The 24,811-nt window shown below is 51.5% G+C and overlaps 1 protein-coding gene across 8 annotated transcripts in view; it reads left to right on the top strand.

The window, feature by feature from the left end:
- GPR26 (G protein-coupled receptor 26) overlaps positions 1 to 24,811 on the top strand; it is a 65,530-nt gene that overhangs the window by 8,003 nt on the left and 32,716 nt on the right. For 4 of the 8 annotated variants that reach the window (XM_060286067.1, XM_060286062.1, XM_060286068.1 and 1 more), the window contains one exon: positions 2,606 to 2,719. In XM_060286067.1, the coding sequence (XP_060142050.1) occupies positions 2,606 to 2,719 (114 nt within the window). Of the gene's footprint in view, positions 1 to 2,605; positions 2,720 to 6,620; positions 7,280 to 12,402; positions 13,849 to 15,814; positions 18,220 to 24,811 lie in introns of those variants that run through there. The other 4 variants (XM_060286064.1, XM_060286063.1, XM_030831984.2 and 1 more) reach the window with 4 other exon arrangements.

The raw sequence follows: 24,811 nt of genomic DNA, 5'->3' as shown, positions 1-24,811 counted from the left end.
CTGGGAAATGGATAACATGGTCAGGGCCACAGACTGGAGGAGGGCCCGGCCCCAGAGCACCACCGGTTTCTCTCGTGTCCCCTTGATTCATTTATGATGACTTTGGTGCTCATTTTCGAGGAGATGCCCAGAATGCTGTACTCCTCTCGTGGGGTGAGTGTACTGTGATGCCCCAGGACACCCAGCTCACGCCCCAAATCTCCAGCAACTCCTACATCGATTACTGAGAGTTTGGGGGGAAGTATTTTCATATTAAACAAGCAGTCCTGTGTCATGGAGAATGTGCCAGACACACTGCTAGGTTGACCAGTGTCCCGATTTGCCTGGGACTGCAAGGGCTCCCAGGATGTGGGACTTTGAGTTTGAAAACCAAAACCGTCTCAGGCAAACCAAGATGAGTTGGGCACCTCCCTGAACACAGACCTCCAGGGTGGGGACCTAAGCCTTCTCTCCACGCCACCTGTATTGTGCGTATGTCACGAGAGCCACAGGACTTTGGGAGAGGACACTGCAGACACCCGATGCAAATGGAAAGGGAGGAGACTTCAGACTGAGTCTCGCTGTGTGGCTTCAGGCAAAGTCGCCCCTCTGTCCCCGCCCCTCGACTTGTATTTTTCAGATTTTCTGAATGAGGTGATGCCCCAGGGCCTCCCCAGGGATGTGTGATGACCCCAGTGAATTGACAGATGACACTCAAGGCTCCAGAGTCAGATGGCCTGGGTTCAGCTACTGCCATCACTTAGGGAGACCAGCCATCCTGGGTTGCCCAAGATGGAGGGGGGATCCTCAGACGCAGGCCCTTCTGTTTCTAAAACCAGGACGGTCCTGTGTAAACCATCCAGGATGCGGGACCTTTAGTGCTAAAACTGGGACAGTGCTGGTTATCCGGGACAAGTTGGTCACCCTACTGCCACCCCTCACCAGATCACTGTGTGATCCTGAGCCAGTTGCTTAACCCCTCTGTGCCTCAATCTCCCTCCTTATCTGAAAACATGAAGATTACAATTGTATCAGTCCTTTGCTTATAGAGATGTGAGTATCAAGCAACAAATGCATATGAACCCCCATCACAGTATCTAAGATGACACATATTAAAGACTCAAGAAATGTGAGTTATTAATATTAGCTATTAGAAATTAATTCTTAATGTTAGTCATGAGTAAGACCATTTCAGCCAGTATGAAATCTGTCTTTACTGGGCCAGACTCCAGTTCCCAACTGTCTAAGTTCCTGAAAAGACACAAGTCAAGGGAAGAAAACTTCCTGCAAGAATTTCAGGGGGCTTCAGTCCAAACTCACATAGCATTGTCCCTCTGTGATCAGGAATCGGATAAAGAAGAGTCTCGATTAAGTATGAAAACGACGGTTCTTGTGGAAGGAAGGAGAGGCTGCCCTGGCGTTCGTGCTGCTCACGGACCTGGCTTCTGTTGAACAGACTGACCTAATTGAGGTGCCAGGTCACTGCAGCCCAAGCCTGTCTCTGCCAAGTTATCGTCACTCCTGGGCAACTCTGTCCACAGTCCTCCTCCCCGTCCAGTTTTGGAATCATGTGATTTATTTGAAAAGTAAACAGTAGAAACACATGCCCACGTTGGGCCCCATGGTCTGGCGCATGTGAATCCTTACGGCCCGGCTCGTCTTTACGTGCGTGCGCCTTGGCCGTGGAAATGGACAGACCGGCTGTTGCTTGTGCATTTCCCCATGGCTGCAGGAAAACGGTTGCAAGAACCACTGCTCCCAGGTGGCGTGAGATGTCAGTTCTCGAAAGGCCGGAGCAGAGTGGAGTCAGGAGCAGGGTGTGGTTAGAGGCGTAGGTGGCCATCCGCGGAGCTGTGGCCCCGATTCTCCAGGGACCTGGCCGTCCCGTGGCTTCACCGAGCCTCGTCTCTGGACAAATCAAGTGACTTCTCCTTCAGTCACCTCATAATGCGTTACCTGTAGCTCCGGGCAGGGCTGAGGCTTTGGGATGGAAGAAACAGGGCTGAAGGTGTGGAGGAAAGGAAGCCCTGGGCCACACTGCACACAGAGTCCAGGCCATCCCAGCTGGAGAGGACCAGCTTTCAGTCACATGGACACGGGTTCAAGTCCCGCCTCCACTTACCAGCTGAGCAAATCATTTGGCCTCACTGTACTCATGGTCTTCATTGTAAAACAGGGCAGGTAAAATCCACCTGGCAGGTTCAACTGTGGTGAGATAAGAATTAGATATTACTTAGGGAGTGTGGACTCGGGCTGGCCCATAGCACGTGATAAGTGAAGGATATGAGTACTAATAATGAGTTTATATTTGCACTTGCTCGGGTGCTGTGCTAATCGCTTCAGCTGCTTCACGCATTTAATTCTCAAAGCAGCCCTTCGCGGCGTCTTGTTATATTAGTATCCACATTTTGCAGACGATGACCCTGAGGCTTAGTGATGTCACACAAGGTGCCCAAGGTCACGTGCCTACAGCTCAGACTTGAGCTCAGGTCTTTCTGGCTCCATAGTCAAGTTCCTACACTCGCGGCCACTGCCTGCGTGTACAAATAGTAACTCGCTGTGACCTGGCAGGCCCCCCCCATGACTCACCTGACCATGACTCCACTTTTTCCTCTCTCACACGCAGTGTGCGGGAACGCTGTCTAGAGGAGCAGAGGAGGCGGCGGCAACGCGCCACCAAGAAAATCAGCACCTTCATAGGCACCTTCCTCGTGTGCTTCGCACCCTACGTGATCACCAGGTGAGCTTGGTGAGCGGGACACGGGCTTGGGGCAAGTGGGGCGTGCACGGGGCTCTGGAGAGCGAAGCAGGGCCTGCGTGGCCTTTCGCCGTGGCCAGCCTTGCTTGGCCACGTCTTCCAGAGGCTGGATCAGGGGATGAGAGTGAACTTGACAGGTTTAGCGAGAAGGGCACACACTTTTTCTCTTCAGCCTCAGATTCTTTTGGATTAGACTCCGGACCGAAAGGCAGTGAGACTCTCTCCCACTTGATCTCCAAATCACATCATTCTAACCCTCAGTCCCCAACCGCAGGAGACCCGAAAGGAGACGACAGGAGAGGAAAGAGAGGGGATAGCACCCTGCAGGGACTGGGTTCTTACTGCCCACTGAGTGCAGGAAAGCCCAACTCGGCATCCTCAGCCCGGACACCCTGCAGAGCCAGTGCCACGTGCCACCTGCATAGGGACCAGGGAGCATGCTGCATGGGCCCACCTGTCCCACGGCTCCAGGGATCTGCCCCTGTTAGTTCAGGCAGTGTGAGCTTGTCACGTTCTCTCCCAATCCCAACCCCCCATGCCGGCCAAGGTTGCAGTGCGCTGGCCTCAGGGCTGTACGTTCCAGAAGCCAACCTGCTCCAGCTACAGAATTTTCCTCACACGTTGAAGCCAGCAAAAAAAAAAAAAAAAAAAAAAAAGTATCACCCACTCAGTTTTGCTCACTGGAGGGGAAAATACCCACACAAATTAGTATCCAGAATGGCTTAGCTGTTTGGGAAGGTGACAATAAAAAGGACTTTGATGTTCTATTAGGAGGTGGACGTGGAGCCTGGGAAGTAGGATCTGTGCAGGGTTTTGTGTGCACGCACGTGCCTCTGTATGGAAGAGAGAGCGCACGGCCCATCCCCTTGCATCCCCCGGCATCCTCAGTTGGCAGGGACATGGAAGGGACGCCCTGCCTCAGCGTCCCCCAGAGTCGCGCTCTGGAGAGGAGGGGCTCAATGTGCCCAGGTCCCCCTGTCTTTCCCTGTCCCTACTCATACTGAGGTGAAGCCTGGCCCCCCATCCTGCTTTCTGCAGCCCAGGAGAATGTCCTCTACTAACAGAGGCCCTCCCAATTTGCAGACAGTGAGCTGGGGTTCCCCAGAGCAGCCCCCATTCCCCAGACACCACAACCCCAGAGTGTCTGTCACTGTCTTTTCTGTGCATGCCACTCTCTCTGGGGGAAAGCCAGGGGGCCTGCATTTCACTTTAAACATAGGACATAGGACTGTCTACAGGTCTCTTCATGGGTCTGCCCCAGGCAGAGCAGAGCCATCAATTCTTCCTTCTAGAACTGCCCGCTAGACCTCAGCGCTCCTGACATTTCTCCATGGGAGACCGTCCTGTGCGTCGTAGGATGTTAGCAGCATCTCTGTCGTCTACCCACTACCCGCCAGTAGCACCTCTTCCCTCCTGCTCCCCAGTTTTGACAACTAGAAAATCTAGTCAACCTGGGGACCAGAATCACCCCCGGGTGAGAGCCCCTGGTCTAGGCCTGCCACGTCCAGCCAGGACGCCAAATACCATGTCATAGCATCTGATAGGGAAGCGTCCCAGGCTTCTGAGGCAGGAGTGAGTGAAGTGGGCTTGGCTCTGCAGGGGGACAATCCCAGCAGAAGGGACAGCATGAGCCAGGTCTAGAGCCCTGCACGGGAGCCACCAGCCACAGGTCCCTTTGAAGCACTTGAACGTGGCTTGTCCAACCTGAGATGTGCTGTAGGTGTAACATGCACACTGGGTCTCCAAGGCTTAGCAAGACTGTATATATATATATATAATTAAAACTTTCTATATTGATTCCATAGTGAAATGGTGAAATCTTGGATATATTGGGTTAAATAAGATTTGTAATTAAAATTAATTTCACGGTTTCTTTTCCCACCTGCGGCTCACCTTCTCTTTCTGTTGGGCAGGGCTGGCCTGTAGTCAGGGAATCTGGGGTCTAGGTGTGCCGAAGCCCTTGCTCCCAGCTCCTTTTTTTCCCTTGACCTCTAGCTGCCCGTATCATCCTTTTCTGACCAGGAACCCATTGGTTCCCAGGATCGCCCTTCCGGCCGCGCTGCAAGAGTGCTCAGAAGTCCCTCCCTCCCTCCCCTGTCCAGCGCCCTGCTCGATGTTGGAGTTTCTAAGCAGTGGCCAAATCAGTGTCTTCCTCTGTGGGGTCAGGTGCATTGAGGCAGGAGTCCTCGGAGGGTCTGAATGAGGGGACATCAGGTCCCAACGCTGGGTGACAGTGTTGCGGCAGAAGGTCCTTGTGCTTAATCCTCTTGAAATCACGCCCCTCTGGGACCACCTCCCTCTGTCCACACCCCCATACCCCCCCTGCCGTGACCGCGGGGAGAAGAGATTCTGATGAGGTGCCTAGTCTCTGTGGCAGCTGGGCCCCCAGGCACACCCCAGGGAGATGGACACCTGTGAACTTGCTCTTTGCATGCAGGGGAGCCCCCTGGGCTCCAGGTGTGTGCTGGGCACGGCCAGGATCACACCAGAGCTATACTTCCACCACCAGGGCAGAAAAACTGCCAAACGGGGTGGGCTTGGATGGGGGTGAGGCAGGATTTGCTCTGACACCCACCTCCAAGGAGCCTGACCCAAACTCGCCCATCTTACGCTGAGTCCGTGCTGAGAAGCACACAGTGATTGTGGGGGGAAATCAGCATCTAGTAAGGAACCCATAAAACAACCCACGCAAGGCATTCACCCTGGTATATCCTACTGTCGCCAGCACTGGAGTCGGGACCGTGCACACTCTGGGCAGCAGCTGATTCTCCTGCTGTTCTCAAGCTGGTTTCCGAGTGCAGACAAAATCACCCCAGTCTCAGAAGAAGCTGAAATCAGACTCTGCTCTGGAAATGTAGTTGAGAATTTAACGTCTTGGAGGAATTGATTCCTTATGGAAAACCTAGAGCTGTGGGTTATGGAAGTGGAAGTTTCCTTAGCAGTGTCTCATCCCGGGAGGGCGAGCTGATTGCAGGCCACCTGGGATCCACTGCCTGGGGCAAAGCCCACGTGTGGGGCCCCTTGCCCTGCACTGTTCTGCTTCTCTGAGGGCATGGGGGTTCCCTCCCAGAGGATATAGGAGGGCACTTTGTGCCATGACCCCCTCAGAACCAGGAAGCTGCAGCTTCTGAGATGATAAGGTCAAGGTGTTCATGCGTCACTTAAACCCCTCACTGAGCTGTCAGTGCAGAAACCGCTATTTCCCGAGGCTCCCCAGGGACAACCTTTATCCAAGCAGCCCGCCTTGCTACTCCCCCCATTGGAGCCTTATAGGTGGAGACGTGCACAAGCATGTGGGCTCACCTCAGGCCAACCGTGGGGAATGCTGGGAGCTGGCAGAATCAGAACGTCGAGAGAGAGAAGGGGCTTGTGCTGCGACACCTGCCGTCCCTCTAAGTTGATCAGGAAGGTCTGGCTGGCAGGGAGGAGGGCCCTTCTCTTTATTCCCAGTCTATTCACATCTGCCTGATAACTTTCTCAGACTGGGAAGCAGCATTCTTGGGTCAAGAACCATTCAAGTCTTCCAGTAGATTCTCAGGCTTCCCTTACTGGAGAACGTGGAGTCTTTATAACCATACCTATCACTCATTCGACACTTGTAATGTACCCAGGAGGTACCAGTACACACCTGATTGTGCCTAGTACAGCTGTCCTGCAAGGTGAGTGCTAGAGTCCTCATCTTACTGAGGGTCAGCGAGGTGAGATGAGTGGCCCAAGGCCACAGGAGTAGTAACTGGCAGAACCAAGGGTTAAAGGTCAGTGCCAGGTCTGTTGGCAATAATTTAGCCCTGTGGGCATGTTACATCTCCGAAGCCTGGGGACCCGGCACTGAAAATGTAGAAATGCTTATCTGCAGGCTTTTGATCCAACTTCCTATTCCCAGGCATCTTGGCAGGAACCCAGACATAGTATCCAGCCTCCTGGGGGTAAAGGCAGGTAGGTGAGTGAGTTGTTTCACCAGAAGCAGCGGTGGGTTCGCGTGGAGTCACCTCTGACCTCCCACCTGGCTGACAGCAACTTGTGTGGACCTGGAGTGGGGCTCAGAGCCATCGTCAGACTCGGTGGACTAACGCTGACTGTGAAGCCAACACCTCCCAGAAAGACAGTCCCCCAACTGCACCAACCAGCCGGAGAGCCCCTTGCACCTGCACTTTGTGGCCCGTCAGATGACAGAGGGACACTTTGGCAACCTCCACCCTCGCTCTTAATCGGAGTCACTACCTTCTGTTCACACACTCACACCGGTTCCCAGGTCCTCAAAGCCCTAGCGGGTCACATCGGGCTCTTTCCAGAGTGTCTGAGCATGGTCTGAGGATTTGCAAGACATTCGCCTCCAAAAGCTCTAATTACGTTTTTCTGAATTAAAACGTACACGTCTAGAAGCATGTGTGAGGCTATTATCTCTGCAGCGGTTCAGGCTTACAAATAATTACGGTTGTCCCAGATCATCGGAGTGGGGCTTTGAGGCATTTGTGGATCAGACAGCACCATTATTGTGGCTTTTCCGAGTCACAGAATTTTGTCAGCGAGGTTTAATATGCAGGTGGCTGTCTGGTGTTAATATTCTATTAATAAAATGCCTTTTCCCTGCTAATGTCTCATGAACATTTAAAACTCCAGCTTGTTACTTATAGCTCTTCAAATATGCAGACCGGATTCTCCAGAAGTCTTCTTGGGAAGACATTGGGCTTGCTTCCCAAAAGCTATTCTGTGGCCCACGTTGCATTTGGTGCACAGCATCTGTGTGTGTGTGTGTGTGCGCGCGTGTGCGTGTGTGTGCGTGTGTGTGTGGCAGCGGGGAGAGATGATGGACGCACAGGAGGTGTAAAGAGGGGCTGTGGATTTACCTCTTTAAATTCAAGGGTTGACAGTAAAGGCCTTGACTGCCCCCTGGAACCGAGTCAAGGAGCTGGGAGGGGCAGCCTGGCACCAGGAGGGCCTGTGGTCTCTGGTGCCTACAGTCCAGGGTTCAAATCCTGGCTCTTCTATGTCCAGGCCATGTGGCCTTGGCCCGTCACTTTGCCTGGGTTCCTCCTCTGTAGTGTGAAGCACAAGCAACACCGTCGAAGGGGGCGGGTGGGAGGTGCTTGAGACAATGTTTGTCAAGCGGCTGCCAAAGCCCTGAGCCTCTGGGGACACAGAGGAGGAGCTGGGTCTGGGGCTACTGGTATTACGGGTCTTGTTCTCATCCCCAGAATTTAGTTTCTTTGGAGAGTCCATTGTCGAGCAGAATTGAGACCTTGGTTTCTCTGGGGGGTCCGAGAATGCCTGAGAGTTCTGGCAAGAGTACCCCATCTTCCTCCCGGGACCAGGAGGGTCAGGCCGGCAGGGGCGGGTGAGAGGTCACTGTGGGTGAAGGGCCAGGGGGCCGGCTTCCTGGCCTGTCAGCCCTCTGCTGTGACAGCCAGCACAGAGACTTCCCGTGACCCAGATCAGAGGGCCCTGTGCTAAGAGAAAGGACATGGCTCCTTGGAGGAGTCCCCCCCGAACAAATACAGAGCTACGGGGTGCAGAGGTGGGGCAGACACATAGGACTTGGGGTGGCGGGAAAGGATGGGTATCTGTTCTGTGTCATCCTGAGTCAGAAAAATACCCATCTCTGTGCTCTGCTTCCGATGTGGTCCCAGGCCACACCCCGCAGCATTTCACACCTCCCACCCCAGCCAGGCTCTGACCAGACGTCCCCAGGTGCTCACAGCGCGTCTCTGAACCACCTGCGTCAGAGTCACCTGAGATGCTTGAGAAAGCAGACTCCTGCCCTGGCTTCCCCTGCCCTTGTCCTCCCCCCATCAACCCTCCGCCTGACCTCTCAGCCCAGGGGATCCTCGCGGGAGCTGTGTCAGGCTGTCTGGGGCAGGCATGTGTGCACTGTGAGCGTGGAAGCATAAACGTTTCCCCCTGAACGGAGCCTGATGCCTGAGGTTTCTCCAGCACATACCTCAGGCGGTGCATGCAAAGTCACCTTGGTGCTTAATGGAAGGTGGGGGCAGGGGGCAGGGAGTGCTGGTTGTGGGAAAAACTCTGCTTCCCGGAGGGCAGGGAGGGGGCAGTGCCCTGCTCCGGGGGCTGCTACCTCTGCAGACCCCAGGGACTACCCTTAGTGCTCACGGGCTCCAGGAACCCCATGGGGCTTGGTGCCATGCTGGTGTTATGACCAGGGACCCACAAACAACCGGATCCTGCCTAACAACCCCCTGCATCCCCACGGGGTTCCTTAGCGGCTGTGAATCTGTTTCCCAGCACTGCCGCCGTAACTAGCTTCCACTAAGTGGCTTAAACAATAGAAATGTATGGCCTCAGTTCTGGAGGCTGGAAGTCCAAGATCAAGGTGTTGGCAGGGTGGTTCCTTCTGAGCCTGTGAGGGAGAGTCTGTTCCAGGCCTCCCCCGAGTTTCTGATGGTGAACTTGCAATCTTTAGTGTTCCTTGGCTTCTAGAAGCATCACCCCATCTCTGCCGTCATCCTTTTGTGGCGTTCTCTTGGCGTGCATCTGTGTCCAAACTCCCCCCTTTTGTAAGGGCACGGTCACATTGGGTTAGGGGCCCACCGTTCTCCATTAGGACCTCACCTTAACTAATTACATCTGCAACTACCCTATTTCCAAATAAGATCACATTCTGAGGTGCTGGGGGTTAGGACCCCAACACATGAATTTGGGGAGACATAGTTCAGCCTACACAGGGAGCTATAGCAAAAGGAAACAAAGTCCCACTTTATTAACACCTGAGCCCAATAACCCCTAAACGCAGGGCTCTTGGGGCAGAGCTGGGGGCAGGGGCAGGATACGGGAGTTCAATAATCCACCATGATTCGTAGCAGAGAGAGAAGAGGCAGAGCGTGGCAGGCACCTCGCAGCACACGGTGACCCTGCTCCCGTGGAAACTGGGACTGATCAGAATAATGGCCCTTTCTTGGAGGGGAGGGTGTTTGGAGGAGATGAGCAGAGCTGGCTCTGGCATGAGAAGTTGGGCTGCAGTGCTCCCTTTCTAAAAGGTCATCTGGAGGGGCCCAGATGATCATTCCCTGCCCAGATCTAGCATTAGAAAGAAGCAGTTGTAGCAATACGGAAGTCCCTGCCCCTGCCCAGTCCCCTTAAACAAGTGGGGACTTGGAACTGTCAGAGCTGGAACAGAGCAAAGCCGGCCACAGCAGGCACATGGCAGAGGGGTCCACGTGCCCAGGAAAATAAAAAAGCGGGTCGGCCAGCCACATCCGGTGGCAGAAGGGAGCATGCGAGCTTCAGCCTGGCCCGGGGGCCACACGGGAGCAGTGCCCAGGCCCAGACTGATCCAAAGCATCTCTTTGCCTGGAGGCCTTGATGGAGGCCAGATGCGGGCTTTTCAAAGCAGAAGTCGTGTACACTGTGGACAGGGCAAGTGACAGAAGTGCTGGGTAGCCCATAACCACTTCATGGAAGGGGGATTCTTGGGGCTGGAAGGGACCTCAGAACGCATCCTGTCCCATCTGCAATGTGGAGATTTGAATCCCATCATGGCACCTAGACAAAACATGGGCTGCAGTTCGATGGAGCTGGGTTTCCCCGTGGAGGAGAAGCTGGCTTGCTGCTCAATCTCTCTGAGCCTTGATTTCTTCGTCTGTAAAATGGGACTAACGATGCCCATTCTGCAGAGAATAATTGTAAGGTTAGAGATTGTGCACATCACGCATCTGGCCCACAGGAGACACTTAACTGGGAATTATTATTACTGAGCCAGGCGAGTTCAGATCTTACATAAAATCTCTGAGAAGCAAAGGCAACAGATGTTACCTCTTAATTATCTAAATGGTGAAATTTTAAATTGTCCCAAATAGTTTTACTCTGTGAAATCTGCAGAACCTGCAAATAATCATTTTGATCTTGCTGGATGGTTTGATGATATTTGACTCAGTAAATCCTCCTGGGAGAGCCAACATGCTCAGACCGAATCTAGCAATGTATAGAAGACGAGACATTCTGGAAAAGCAGTTTGGCATCCCATAGCAACAATGTGTTGGTATTCAGCTGTTTCATTGTTATTATTAGGTGTGAATTCTAAACTCGGGGGGTTTTGTTCCCTTAAATTCATCACTTCCCAAAGTAGATTTCTTAAAAGTACAGATTTCTCAAATGCCAACAGCTCCATTTCCCCATTCGGGCTCCCAAGGACAGGAGCAAAACCATGGTGGCATTACCCCCTCGGCGTCGGTGGGGAAGAGTGGACGGTGGTGCTGGAAATGCGACGCCTAATAGAAGGGCCTCAGGATGGATTCATTAAGGATCTATTCAGAAAGGGGGTCATTGCAGTGGGGGATCTCATCCCACCAGCTTCCTCCTCCTTCCTCTCCTGGGCTCGTCCTCACAACCTCAGCCCAAAGAAGCCCAAAGAAGCCTTCAGGAAAATCACTGAAGTTGGCAGCCCAGAGTCACAGCCCAAGCTCAGTCCTCTCCGGACCTGGGGTCTCACCTGGGCAGCCCTCCAAGCTGAGAGCCACCGCTGCCTTCCATCTTGCTGACCTCCATGCCCTCCCCCCGCCAGGTAGAATACAGGTGCTAGCTCCCAGGCTGAGCACAGATGCTGGATTTTCCTCTACCACTGACTTGCTAGGTGATGTTGGGCAAGCCCCTCCCCTGTCTGGGCCTCGATTTCCTCATTTGACAGTGGGTGGGTAATTTATAATCTCTAAGTTCTCTCTCAGCTCTGTGGCCTTTTCTACCTTATATTAATGCTGGGTAACATCTAAATATGGCCAGGGGTGCTGGACACACTTGGGAGAAAAGAATAAATGGCTTGATTTGGGAGAATTCCGTTTACACAGAGGAGGGCTTTTACTACCTCACAGCCTGGCCTTAGCACCACTGAATGGAGCTGTTCGATGGATACCTGGAGGACTCTCAGAACTGTGCCCCTTTGACACAGGAGCTGCCTCTTCCCTCACCTTCTTCCAAAGAATGAGGGTCACTTTAGGGTACCCTGACTGCTGCTATAGCCAGGGGCCACCAGAATCCCAACCCTGGGAAGAAGCTTTTCCCACCAGCAGATTCTTTCCTGATGCAAGACATACTTTGAGCTTTGATGAATATTTGCAAAATTAATCTCAGCCCTTCCTCCCAGGCAAGCTCCCGTGGACGGCGGAGCTAGGATCTGAAGCCAAGAATCAGTCTGTCCTAGTTACAGTGATCATAGACGTGACCTTATTCAACTCCCCCTTTTTTGTAGAAAACACCCAGGCCCCAGAAGGGAAACAACTTGCCCAGGGTCACACAGCAGGTCAGCTGCACAGCCGGAGCAAATGGCCAGGGTGCAATTAGCTATTGGTGCAATTCTTAGATCAGCTTGGGTGCCTGGGTTCAAATCCCTGCCTTTACAGTTTACTGGCAAACTATCAGTACTTAACCTCCTTGGACGTCTGTTTCCTCACATGTAAACTGGAGATGTCTAATCTCCCAGGGTTCCACGAAATCACGTGTAAAGTGCGTCCTTAGCCCAGTACCTGGACTAAAAGAAGCGCCTGGAGAACGGCCACCATAGTTATGGTTGTAAATTGCTGTTGTCATTGTCGCGGGAGGAGGAAGCCTCAGAGAAACTGAAGCGTGGCCGGGAAGCTGGGGTCAGGGGCTCAGGCTGGAGCCTGGGATGCGCCCAGCTGCGCTCTTGTAACGAACGCCCTCCCCGTCTCTGTCCGCAGGCTGGTGGAGCTGTCCTCCGCGGTGCCCATCAGCTCCCACTGGGGGGTGCTGTCCAAGTGCTTGGCCTACAGCAAGGCCGCATCTGACCCGTTCGTGTACTCCTTGCTGCGACACCAGTACCGCAAGAGCTGCAAGGAGATTCTGAACAGGGTCCTCCACAGGCGTTCCCTCCGCTCCTCCGGCCTCACCGGGGACTCCCACAGCCAGAACATTCTTCCGGCCTCTGAGTGAAGGACGCTGCTGCTTCTGGAGAGCTTGGAATGAGACGGCTGGTGAGAAGAGGGGGCGGGAGGGCTTGGGGCGCCTGGGCGGACTCCACCGGCCGCCACCATCCAGCGAGCCCAGGGATTCCGGTTCCCTGGCTTCGGAGGAGGGGCTCCGAAGCCTGCTTCCTGCTTCCTCGAGGGCAGATGTTGAACTGTCCCTGTTTATCACCAAAGGATGACCAAGGGACATGCTGTGCGCTGGCTTTTCTCTTGGAGAAGTTCCTTTGAGCTCCTAGAGTCACCAGAGACTCCCCAGGAGTCACACCCCATCCGGTCATGATCAAGGACACACAGTGCTGGTGGCAGGTGGGGAAGCATGGCGTCCACCTGCTCACTAAGCCCTGGATGCTGGGCTCCATGCTGAAGAAAAGTGGTGACCCCCGTGGGGCATCAGCCACGCTGAGAGTGAGGCTGGCAGTGGCCCTTTAGCCCCACATCTGGCATGGCCACCCTTCTCCACACGTAGTGGTGGCTGCCTTAACCCAAATATCGTTCAGCTGGAACTCACTGACTTGTGCTCGGCTGGGACCCTTGGGCCCCCACGTCCAAGGGGAAAGTGTTTGCAGACTAGTATTGCCCAACTCTTGCTGACAAGTTGTCTTAGAAATGGCTATATTGGATTCAACTTTTATCCCTCTCTTCCCTCCCCCTCCGCCCCCAAGCTAACATTTGTGTGTGTAGACAATCTTAGCATGAAACTGGTTTAAATAAGCAGTTATTACTACATGTAATAATGTTCTTTGAAGTCTGACCCGAAGTCACCTTCTTCTGATTCACATGTCATAACTGTTGGAGCAAAGGAGAGGCAGGAGGACAGTGTCTGGCAGGTCCCCCACGCCGGTTTGTGACCTGAATTTGCAGGAAGCGTTTCACCTTGTCTCACACATCTTGTCCAGCGTGTTCTCTTAGGTGATTGGACAAGAACTGACCTGAGCAGGGTTTTAGTCTTGATTTTAAGGCACTGGGTTCCATTATCCTAAAGGTTCAATATCCTAGTTTCTGTAAGTCATCAACAAAGAGTAGAGGCTTCCCAAGGTGATCCAGAAAGTGCCCTGTGCCCACGATGGGAGAGTGAAATTTTTATTGAAAACCGTAACTCTAAAACATATGCCAATTCACGAGCAGCCCCCGTCTTGATTTAATAAAAACCAAGGTGAGTGGACCTTGAATTAAACTAAATGCTTTCTGCCCATCCATCTTTTTATTTCTTTTACCATTTCAAATATTGTGTGAATGCTAAGAGCAGTTCTTTCTCTATCCTCCACTCTATGTGATTCCTCCAGGGTGGAAAGGATGGGAGCACAAGGCTTCGAGGGCTCTCCTTCCTGCTCTGCAAAGCCTAACTTTGGAAACATAGAAGGGAGGACCCATTTCAATAGGGACCAACCAGGAAGAGCCTGAAGCTGTTCACTGCCGGGTGCCCCAGTGTTGAAAAACGAAGTGTGTGCGTGTTTGAAAAGATGGCGTCTTATTAACTTTAGCTCCTCATTTAGAAAACAAATCACTGAGCCTGGCCTACTCTTGTCTAGTTTCTAAGTTTGCATGGAGACAGACATAGCCTTTGAAGCCTTGCCACCTTCCCGTTGCAGCTGGAGGTGTGCTCACACCTGCTTGGAGGAGCCGATGGCACACACACCCCTTCCCAATTCTGTGTTCTGGGACATAAGCTTGGTAGCTTGAAGTCAGCTGTGATGGGCATATTTATACCAAGAAAGTCAGTAAAGGCTACAAATCGGGCCTTTTTCTCCGCTGAGAGCTCATTGCTAAACAGCTCCCAGCACATCACTGCCCAGACAGGACTTTGTGTGTTACTGAAACAGAACTGCTCGGATTCAGAGCACATCTGGCCACTCAAGTTTGAATCACAACAGACTTTCTTTAATGTGGCTCTTTCCTAGCGTCAGGCAGCTGTTCACCCTTCATTGTCCCAACGTCAAAAGAACCAATGAGGTCGAGGACAAGCACAGAGCCAGGAAAGTAAGCACAATTGAGTCTGACCATCTCCCTTTCACGCAAACACTCCTTGGGCAGCAGGGGCGTAGCGGCCCAGCGGATGAGGTCAATTGACAGTCAAGTTCAAACAAACAAATACGTTTCCATCCATGTCAGGTTGGAGGAATAACCGTCATCTCTTCTTGCTCCCTCTGTGGAGGCAACAAGTTATACTCCCGGAAGCAACTCTATCCCTTTCACCTCTTCTTTAGTGAAAAAATAAGATCTGTCACCTACAGTGCCACATGTCTTGAAAAGATGCATTTCATAAATTACACTGAACCTTAGGACTGCCAAAAAAACAATAAAACCAGTTGTGTTGGCATCATGGTGACAACTCCCCAGATATGCCAGTCGGCTGGGTATTTTCATTATTATTTGAACACAGGCAGCAAAACCCTAGGAGAAGTGAGAAGAAAATCGTTGCATTGGGCATCAGCGTCAACCAACTCTGCTAGAATTACCTTTAGCTAAATGTTTATACACAGTCCATAAAATTCTCCCCAGCTCCTTTATTCCCAAGAGAATTATCTACCTCATTTGGTAATTTATCAAACGTAACATGGTAATGTGGATTTCTCAGGTAGAACACTTAGAAATGTCCAGATCAGCGTCTATGTCAAGGGCCTGGGATAACTTCCTTGACGTCAGTCTAGAATAAGGCTTGATGTTGAAGGCCCGAACTTGGGTAGACAGCTGGGCTCGGTGTGAGAGCAATTGAAGAAGATGGAAAATAAAGCCTCCATGGAGAGGCTCTCAAATTCCTAAACCCACATCCGGGGCTCAGTTTCTAGCCCTACCTGATCTGAACTTGTAGGTTTCAACCCCGTCTGTGTTGGCTTTTGCAGTCACTCTGCAACTCTAGCTTTTCTTTATGCTGCTTCTTAGAGGGGATTTCAGGGCCCTGGGAGCCACTGAGGGAAAAGTGTTGTAGCATTTGGGGTTTGTGTGTCTCATGGTCCGCTGACCTCCCAAAGATGCTTCCCTAAGAGCCTGCCTATTTCTACCATGAAGTTGGCTGGTGGGGGACGGGAAGTTGCCTTGACTCATCTCACAGCAACTGTACATTCCTTCTAGAACTCAGCTCGGACTTCTGCCACCGTGAGCAATAAACCTCTCTCCTCATGTTTGTGAAGCTAGTTTTCTTTTTCAGGATGCCCTTCGTTCTGAGAGAAGATGGAAAGAACAGGCCGAGTCCAGGTCCTGGTTGCTGTCCTTTTACATACTTTGGTGCAGGTAGCTGACGCCTTTGCAGGGCTGCAGTGTGACCCTCGGGGGGACCGCAGGCTGTGCATTTTTAGAATTTACCCAAATTCAGCATCGACTAATTTGCCTATGATTTCAACGAGGTTATTTTGTCAGGTGCCAGAAATTCCTCACATCTGCTCGTATCCTCTGGAGCACTTGCACCACAGGCGAGAGAGAAGTCCTGGATATATCTGAGGCTCCCACCACCTTTCTGGAAGGTCAACAGCGTCTGCAATGAAGCCACTGGCTCCTGAACTTTACTATCCACAAGAATCACCAAGAGACGTTGTTTAAAACTCAGATTCCTGAGCCCCTTCCCTGGAGATCCGTCTAAGGAGGTCTGGCAAGGCCTAGGATTCTGCATTTTCAGACATCAGGGCCCAGGTGACTGTGGCAGGTGGACTTCAAAGTGTCCTCCCTGAGGAAAAATGGTCTTAGACACCTGGATAAGCTCTATGGAAAACTGGCTCTTTCTAAATATCTAGGTTTCAGTCGTCTTCTATGGTTCCCTAACATGCCAAACAGTTCAGTCTCCAGCTTAATCAAGGGCTGAGTCATTTTGTCCCCAGAGGAACAAAATTGATCATGCCATGAAATTTTTAAAACCTGTTTTCACGAGACTCTGGTGGAACGGGAGAAGCTGCCCACTCTACCTCTGAAGGCCTTTGCAAAACAGCCTCCTTCCTCTCTGTGGGGCTCCTGGCTGGTAAGCACGAGATGTGTTGGGTGTTGGCAGGGCGGCAGCACTCACTGGCTCAGACACTGTGTTAGAGAAAAGGGAGCCTGGTGCTCAGAGGGCCCCGGAGGGATGCTTGCTTGCGTCCTGACACAGACTCTGTCCGGGCAGCCTGGCTGGGGGAGTCGATGGCTTCTAGCCCCTTCGCTACTAACCAGAGCCCTCGCCCCTGCCCCCTTCCGACCAGCTTCAGACCCGGGGGGCCGAGCCAGCCGAGGCAGGGCCAGAGAGAGACAGTGCTGGATGCCCACCCTTGGGTGTGGGTCTTTTGTTGGTTCCCCACTTCATCCAGCATGGCTGACCCTGCTGGGTCCCCCACGAGCAGCTCGTAATAATGACAACCTAAGAGCCGGTGTGTCCTGAGTGAAGACTAGACACCAGACACCACGCTGAGAGTTTGGGGGTAGCGTTTCCACGAATCCTCGTAATAATCCTCCGATGTCAGCACTATGACTCTCTCCTTTTTACAGATCGGGCAGAATCTGTAGGTCCTCGGGCAGCATGTAGAGAAATTTGAGGGGCAACACAAAATAGGTCTCCAGAAGGGTGGGCTGGTACTGATGGGAAGTCCCCAGCTTCACCCGACTCTGGGCAGTTCAAGGAGGAGCAGGTGACTTTCCATCAGCAGCAGAGAACCCTGTGCTCTCAGCTCCTGAGCTGACACCCACACCGGCCAGCTGGGCCTTGGGCCCCTCTGGTCACGGCCACCCCTCGTCTTCTCTTTCTCTGCATGTGCTTCTCGGGGTGTTCGAGGGGAAGTTGCTCAGCAGCAACCTCTGTACCAGAATTTATGGTCCACGAGTCCTTTTCAGCTACAGAGAATCTGACTGACTAAACGTTGTAGGTGTTTGCGGACTTGTTGTCCAAAGAATTTTCCCGAAACTCTGGGCCAGTAGCCTTCACGAGCATTAGTACAACACAGCAGTGCCTGGCACTGAAGCTGACCTTTCCCCTTCACACAGATGCCAAGAGGTTAACATGGAGAAGCCCGTGCTGACCTGGTGGCTATAGTGGGGAGAGCGTGGGGAGAGGGTGGGAGAGGCTGTCGCAATACCCACCTGTCACTCCTCTGACATTTACGGAGCGCCTTCTGTGTGCCTGGCCCTGGGCTGTGTCAGACTCCGGGAGAGACCAGAGATTACTCTACAACGTGGAGGGTGGAGCTGCCCTGGAGCAGTGTGCACAGTGTTGGGGGTGCAGGAGGAGGGCTGATGCACTTGGCGGGTGGGGGAGGAGCGTTCTGGAAGGTTTCCTAGAGGTGGTAGCTTTGGGCCTGAACCTGCAGTAGGGAAGCGCCTATGACGAGACATGAAGGAGGTGTGAACAACGTGCCCAGTGGGGAGTCTAACGGGGCGGGAGCTTAGCGTGTGTCCAGGAATAGGATGGGTTGGGCACGTAGGAGGTGACATGACTCCTGAGACAGAGTGGATGTGATCTGTGGTCCTGGGGAGAGCACCGAGGTCTTGAACTTGGGAGTTTCAAAATTAGAGCTCTTTTAGAAAGAGAAAACATGGGGGGAAATCCACATATATTTAGCTATTGACAAAGAGAGGGAAGAAAGAAAAGAAAGAAGACGGAAGGAAGGGAGGGAGGGTGGGAGAGAGGCACCAAAAGCATTGCATTTAATTTGTGGGGTGTCTACATTATACAGTGAGCGGGAAGGGGGCATGATTCACTCTTAAGAAACCAACCTCATTCGGCCAGGGCATATCCCCTGATAATACACCCGAGTGGGAATAAAGGTATGTCTTCAGTAGGGAGTGTACACATTCCATAGTAACACAGGGTCCTTGTGGGCATGGCCCATACCCCGGAGACAACTGGAAGAACCCACAGCAGAAACAACCATGTGTTTGCAAATGTGACCCTTGTCCCAAGTAACAATTCAGCCTCCCCCGCTTCACACCCATCTCCGTGGCTTGCACAGCTTACTCGTGCAGTGCGTCATGTAAAAATGCATTGAGCATTGAGGGTCCAACGTTATGCATCTACTCAATCTTAGCAGTGCGATAGTTTATCACGTATACCCACATTTAAGGACTTTTAAAATAGTTTAGGTTGTTGACTCCGAAGACTGTGCGTGCCCCTTGTGGAATGCGTGTGCTCTTAGGAGCGCTGACTCAGGGTGTTTCCTGTGGCCTTTCTCTTGTGGTCCTGGTGATTCTATAGTCAGCATCTTAATTACTCCTGGCGTGGAAGAGTGGTTGCACGTGTTAAATAGAACCTAAAGTTCGCGTTTTGAAGAGTCTGAAATCTGTATTTGGAGACAGGAATCCCACTGGGAATTTTGAGAGTCAGATTAGAGTCATCAAAGCCCCGGCAATACCCCAGACTACTCATAGGAAATGTGTTTGGGGAGCATCAGACACCATCGCAATGGCACACAACTGATTGGTTGACCTGAGCCGGTCAATTTCCCAATGACCAGATCAGAGAGACAGCTCCTGCCTGGCAAAAATACCAAACACCCAGCCCCCAAGGGCTCTGTCCACCATGGCCCGGCATTCAAGCCATTTAATACCAAATCTTTGCTTGAATTATTAGTAACCAAACCCCATGGTGTATTTGAATGCCAAGTCCCCTCGTAAGTTGAAATCATTCCAAACCTCAACAATCCTGTTTTATAGCAAGTTTGTAAACATAATCTCTTCTGGAACATTTGAGGGACATTTAAGGAGTACGGTGTCTCACCAACCCCATCAGGATTTCCCCAGGGGGAACCTTGAAAGTCCAATGACAAATAAAAGAGGTGTCTTGCCTTACCCTCCTTACCACATGGGACATTATTATGAACACAGGGACAGGCTAGTCTTTATATTCTTAGGCTATAGCTCGGGAGAAGGAGTTCAAACCTTTGCCATTTGGATGTGCACGTCCATTGTAGTGAGGCAGCTCCTCGGAAGACATAAATCTGTCCCTCTGCTATGGTGTTGTGTTGAGCGGATGCCAGCAGACAATTTCAGCCACCCTTATCCATCCTCCCTAATGGAGTGCGGCCATCTCCCACACAGAGCTTCATCCGGCCCTGTGTCCAGTGGGAGAACCACCACCTCCCTGAGGTGAGACCGGTTAGATGCTACCCTTTGAACGCCAGAAGCTCCAAGTAATGAGTGCACCCAAGTTTAATTCTTTGCATTCCTTCAGTTTTCACAGATTTCATTATTTGGGGGGTTTGTGCAAAGTGGGCTGCGGGGACTTACTTACACTGTCCATAGCTTGCACATCCAGAGAATAGAAGGGAGTCTGCACTGAGGAACCCTAAGGCATGTGCCAGCTAGTTCAGCATTCCACGTGGAAATGTACTTTATATTTGGATACTTCAAAAATACTTTTGGAAGCCGAGATTTAGAAAAACTAAAGATATTTCATTCCCGGGGGACAGAGGGATCTGCAAATGCCTGGCTCCTGTACAATGTTCTGTTCCTGAAGTCAGACCCATAGGAAAATGGGTGGGACATCTGTGACTTTGTGTTGGAGCAAATGCACCTGTCACTGTGTGCCCCTATGACTCTGCTTCCCTCTGTGTGTCCTTATGGGCGAATGTTCACCAACAGCTGCGTGCTAAGCATAAAACAGATGAAGCAAAATGTTACCACATCCTCTAGTGTTTGTTTACATGGTAGTTTTTACTTTATTTTCTCCTAATTTATTAAACAGAAGTACAGCTCTATTAAAACACACACACACACACACACACACACACACACACACACACACACATTACCAGAAGCCCTCCCCATGGGGCAATGTTACCTTTCGTGTGATACACTTGCCAACAGCTGTTTACTATTGCAATGGGACTCAGGACTGATGAATCCAAGGCCAATGTCGCCTGCTCTGTTTACAATGGCTTGTGTTTAGTGACTACATAACAAATGTTGTAATAAATTTTTATGAGAGAATTATAAAATTCCTGTTATAAAATCTCATCCACACTTTGTTGACCTGGTGTGAAAAAATTTTTATTAGGCACAAGTTAATTGTCGGAAATGGTGGTTTTATAATTTCATGGTGGGACGTAAGTTTACATTTCTTTTTATCTTTCTATATATCTTCCTATTTTGTACCTCCTTTTCTCTCCTGCTGCCACTGCCCAGACACTCCTGACTGTCACACAGCCTCCTAGGGTTAGGTGTTCATCCTTTGGGACCATTTCTTTACTACCCAGGCCCCCCAGCAGTCACCCCTCCCATACACACCTGACCAGGGATTGACTGGCATGGCTCCCACCCTCCTAAATACCAGGCAACCTTTGCCACTTTTGACCCAGTTCCTTAGGCTTTGCTAGATGACTCATTGCTGCTCAAATCCCAGAGAGAGAGCAGGAAGGGCCTCAGAAGGGAAGAAGTCCCATATTCGTTGACTGCTGCAGTGTGTTGGGCCCTGTGCTAGGGACCTGCCACACACTGCATGTGCGTGTCCCTCCAGAATTCATATGTTGAGACCTAATCCTCAGTCTGATGGTGTTAGGAGGGCATGAGGGTGGAGCCCTCATGAATGGGATTAGTGCCTTTATGAAAGAGGCCCTGGGAGCTCCCTTGTCCCTCAGGCACTGAGGGACACAGCAAGAAGACAGCATCTATGAACCAGAGAAGCAGGCTCTCACTAGACACTGAATCTGCAGGTGCCTTGATCTTGGACTTCCCAGGCTCTAGAACTATGAGAAATAAAGTTCTGTCATTTGTAAGCCATCCAGTCTATGGTATTTTTGTTATAGCAGCCCGAATGGACTCAGCCACAGTTCCTCATTGAAGAGTTCCAGAGGTGGCACTCTCATTTAGCAGCTGCAGAGACTGAGCTCAGAGAGGTTAAATATCCAGCCCCGGATCACACAGCTAGTAAGTGGGGCATGGAGGTTTGAACCAGGTGGCTGATGTTAAACTCCTGTTTTCACTAAATCCATGAAGATGTCTCCAAAACGTAGGGATGATTCAGCAAAACCTCCCTTTTTACAGTTGGGGAAACTGAGGCATGGAGGAAGAAATTACTTCCCAACATCAGACATTAGACCTCAAGTGTCCTATGATCTTAGGCAAGCAGCACAGAAACTCACATTTAGAAACTCTCAAAGTTCCAACATTACCTTTGTCCTGGGGTCCACTGTGCCCCAGCTGCTGCTTCTTTAGAATGGAACCTCCTACCTAACCAAAGAATTAATTTGTAAAATTAATATCTTCATTCAAGCAATGTCTAAGAGCCAGAGCCCATGTGATGAAATACCAGCTTTGCACTAATTTACTGTGTGACTTAGAACAGATGACTTAACCTCTCTGTGCCTCTGTTTCTTCATACGTAAACTAGTGATAACAGTAATACCTGCCTTGCAGTCCTGTGGAGTCATCGTGTTCTAAGTGCTTAGAATGGTACCTGACACAGGATTAACAGTTCAGTCAACATTGGAGGCTAATATTGGACTTATCTCCCCAGATAGCATCCTGTCCCTGTGAAAGGGGATCTTGGACTCACCTGGGAGGAATTCCTAGGAAAGGCAGGCGTGAGGGAGACATCGTGGGTGAGGGGGCTAGGCCAGGGCCCCTTTATCTTACCCCACGCCCCCCGTGCCCACAACGCTGCAGCTTTATCCATTTCTGAGCAGATTTGCACGGCAGTCTCAAGCTTGACACTCAGTCCAGGGATTTTAGCAGGAAGACCCAGACATGATGCAGCAGGTGCTGTGTGGCGCTTGGCCTCCCCAACACCCCCTCAGGACCCACAGTCCCTGTCCCCACCTCACTGGGCCTACTGAGGCCTCGAGAATGACCATGATGCAGGACGCATCACCGCCCTGCGTGTGCCTGGGGTGGGCTCTGGAGACATCCTCTTGAGTGGGGTCCAGGCCACTGCTCGGATCGGGCTGAGCTGCGTGGAGGAGGGCTGGAGTGTCCTCAGGGGAGTTGCGTGTGGGTCACAGCCCAGCCCCCAGGAGAACAGGGAAGAAAGCAGAGGCTGTACCTGGGAATGGGATGCCCAGGCCAACAGGGGATCCCTTTGCTACCAGGGGACATCTCCAGGGTCAGCCCCAGGAGAAAAGACCCTCATGCAGCCTAAGGGTATGAAGGGTCAGTCTCCTGAGTGCCCACTGTGTTCCAGATGCCCCACTAAATGCTTCCAAAGCATCACCTCATTCAATCCCCCAATACTCCTGTGAGGCTCGTATTATTCTTACCCGCATCTTACAGCTGAGGAACTGCGATGGTTAATTTCATGTGCCAACTTGACTGGATCACGGGATGCCAGATATTTGACTAAACATTATTATTATTATTTTTTTTTTGCGGTACGCGGGCCTCTCACTGTTGTGGCCTCTCCCGTTGTGGAGCACAGGCTCCGGACGCGCAGGCTCAGCGGCCACAGCTCACGGGCCCAGCCACTCCGCGGCATGTGGGATCTTCCCGGTCCGGTCCGGGGCACAAACCCGTGTCCCCTGCAAAGGCAGGCGGACTCTCGACCACTGCGCCACCAGGGAAGCCCTAAACACTATTTCTGGGTGTGTCTGTGAGAGTGTTTCTGGATGAAATTAACATTTGAATAGGTGGGCTCAGTAAATTGGTTTACCCTCCCCAATGTGGGCGGTATCATCCAATTCGCTGAGAGCCTGAACAGATCAAAAAGGAGGAAGGAGGAACTTGCCCCCTCCTGCCTGATTGCTTGAGCTGAGACATCAACCTTCTCCTGCCCTCAGTTCCCCTGGTTCTCAGGACTCTGGACTTGGACTGAATTACACCACCGTCCTTCCTACTTGCAGACAGCACATCGTGGGGGCTTTTCAGCCTCCATGATTGCGTGAGCCAGTTCCTTATGATGTTCCCTTATACACATACAAAGATATGTGCGTGGTTCTGTTTCTCTAGAGAATCCAGACTGTGTGGATTCAACCAATAGGGACGGAGCAGCTCATGTGAGGTCACATGGCTGCTCCATGAAGAGCCAGCTCCAGCTCTCTCACTCCCACTGCCTCTCACTTCTGCAGGGACCCCATAGTAAGGCTGGGAAGCAGTGTCCAGGGAAGCATTGTTTCCCAGCATCAATATCCCCACAGCGATTTACTGTGTCCCTCTTTGCTGACTTCCAACAAGAATTAAAAATGAATATTTAGCAGATGGTGGCTTTTTCTCACAATGATCTATGAATGCCACTGTGGGCAGTGCTGATAATGCCCATGGAAATGAAAAACATGAATAAAAATGAATATTTACAAGAGTCACATTTCATCCTGGCCTCTAACTTACTTGGTTTGACCCTGTACAAGGCTTTTTACTCTTTCAGCTCTAAATTTTTCGTCTTTAAAAATAAAGTTATGGGGCTTCCCTGGTGGTGCAGTGGTTGAGAGTCCGCCTGCCGATGCAGGGGACACGGGTTCGTGCCCCGGTCTGGGAAGGTCCCACGTGCCGCGGAGCGGCTGGGCCCGTGAGCCATGGCCACTGAGCCTGCGCGTCCGGAGCCTGTGCTCCGCAACGGGAGAGGACACAACAGTGAGAGGCCCGCGTACCGCAAAAAAAAAAAAAAAAAAAGTTATGGTGTAAGTTTAGACATATGCCAGTGGAAAAGAATTGAGAGTCCAGAGATAGATCCACACACACATGGTCAATTGATTCCAACAAAGGTGCTAAGGCAAGTCAGCAAGGAAAGGATGGTCTCTTCATCAAATAGTGCTCAAGATCTGGATATTCACATGCAGAAAGAAATAATAAACCTTGACCCATACATCATCTGGTGCACCAAGTTTAACTTGAAATGTATCATCAACCCAAATGTAAAGACTAAAAATATATTAATAAAACTCCCAGAAGAAAACATAGGAGAAAATCTTTGCAACTCTGGGGCAGGCAAAGATATCTTTGATAGAATGCAAAAGGCATGACCATAAAATAGAAAACTGATGAATGGCCCACATCAAAATTTTAACACACTACTCTTGAAAACACCATGAAGAAAAATGAAGATGAGCTACAGAATGGGAAACACATTTGCAATATATGTGTCTAACAAAAGAATTGTATCCAGAGCTTCCCTGGTGGCGCAGTGGTTGAGAGTCCGTCTGCCGATGCAGGGGACACGGGTTCGTGCCCCAGTCTGGGAAGATCCCACATGCCACAGAGCGGCTGGGCCCGTGAGCCATGGCCGCTGGGCCTGCACGTCCGGAGGCTGTGCTCTGCAACGGGAGAG

The sequence above is a fragment of the Globicephala melas genome, chromosome 16 (assembly GCF_963455315.2).
Source record: "Globicephala melas chromosome 16, mGloMel1.2, whole genome shotgun sequence".
In the NCBI taxonomy this organism is placed as follows: domain Eukaryota; kingdom Metazoa; phylum Chordata; class Mammalia; order Artiodactyla; family Delphinidae; genus Globicephala; species Globicephala melas.
Note: the sequence above shows the minus strand (reverse complement) of the source record. Positions and strands in the feature narration are given on the sequence as shown.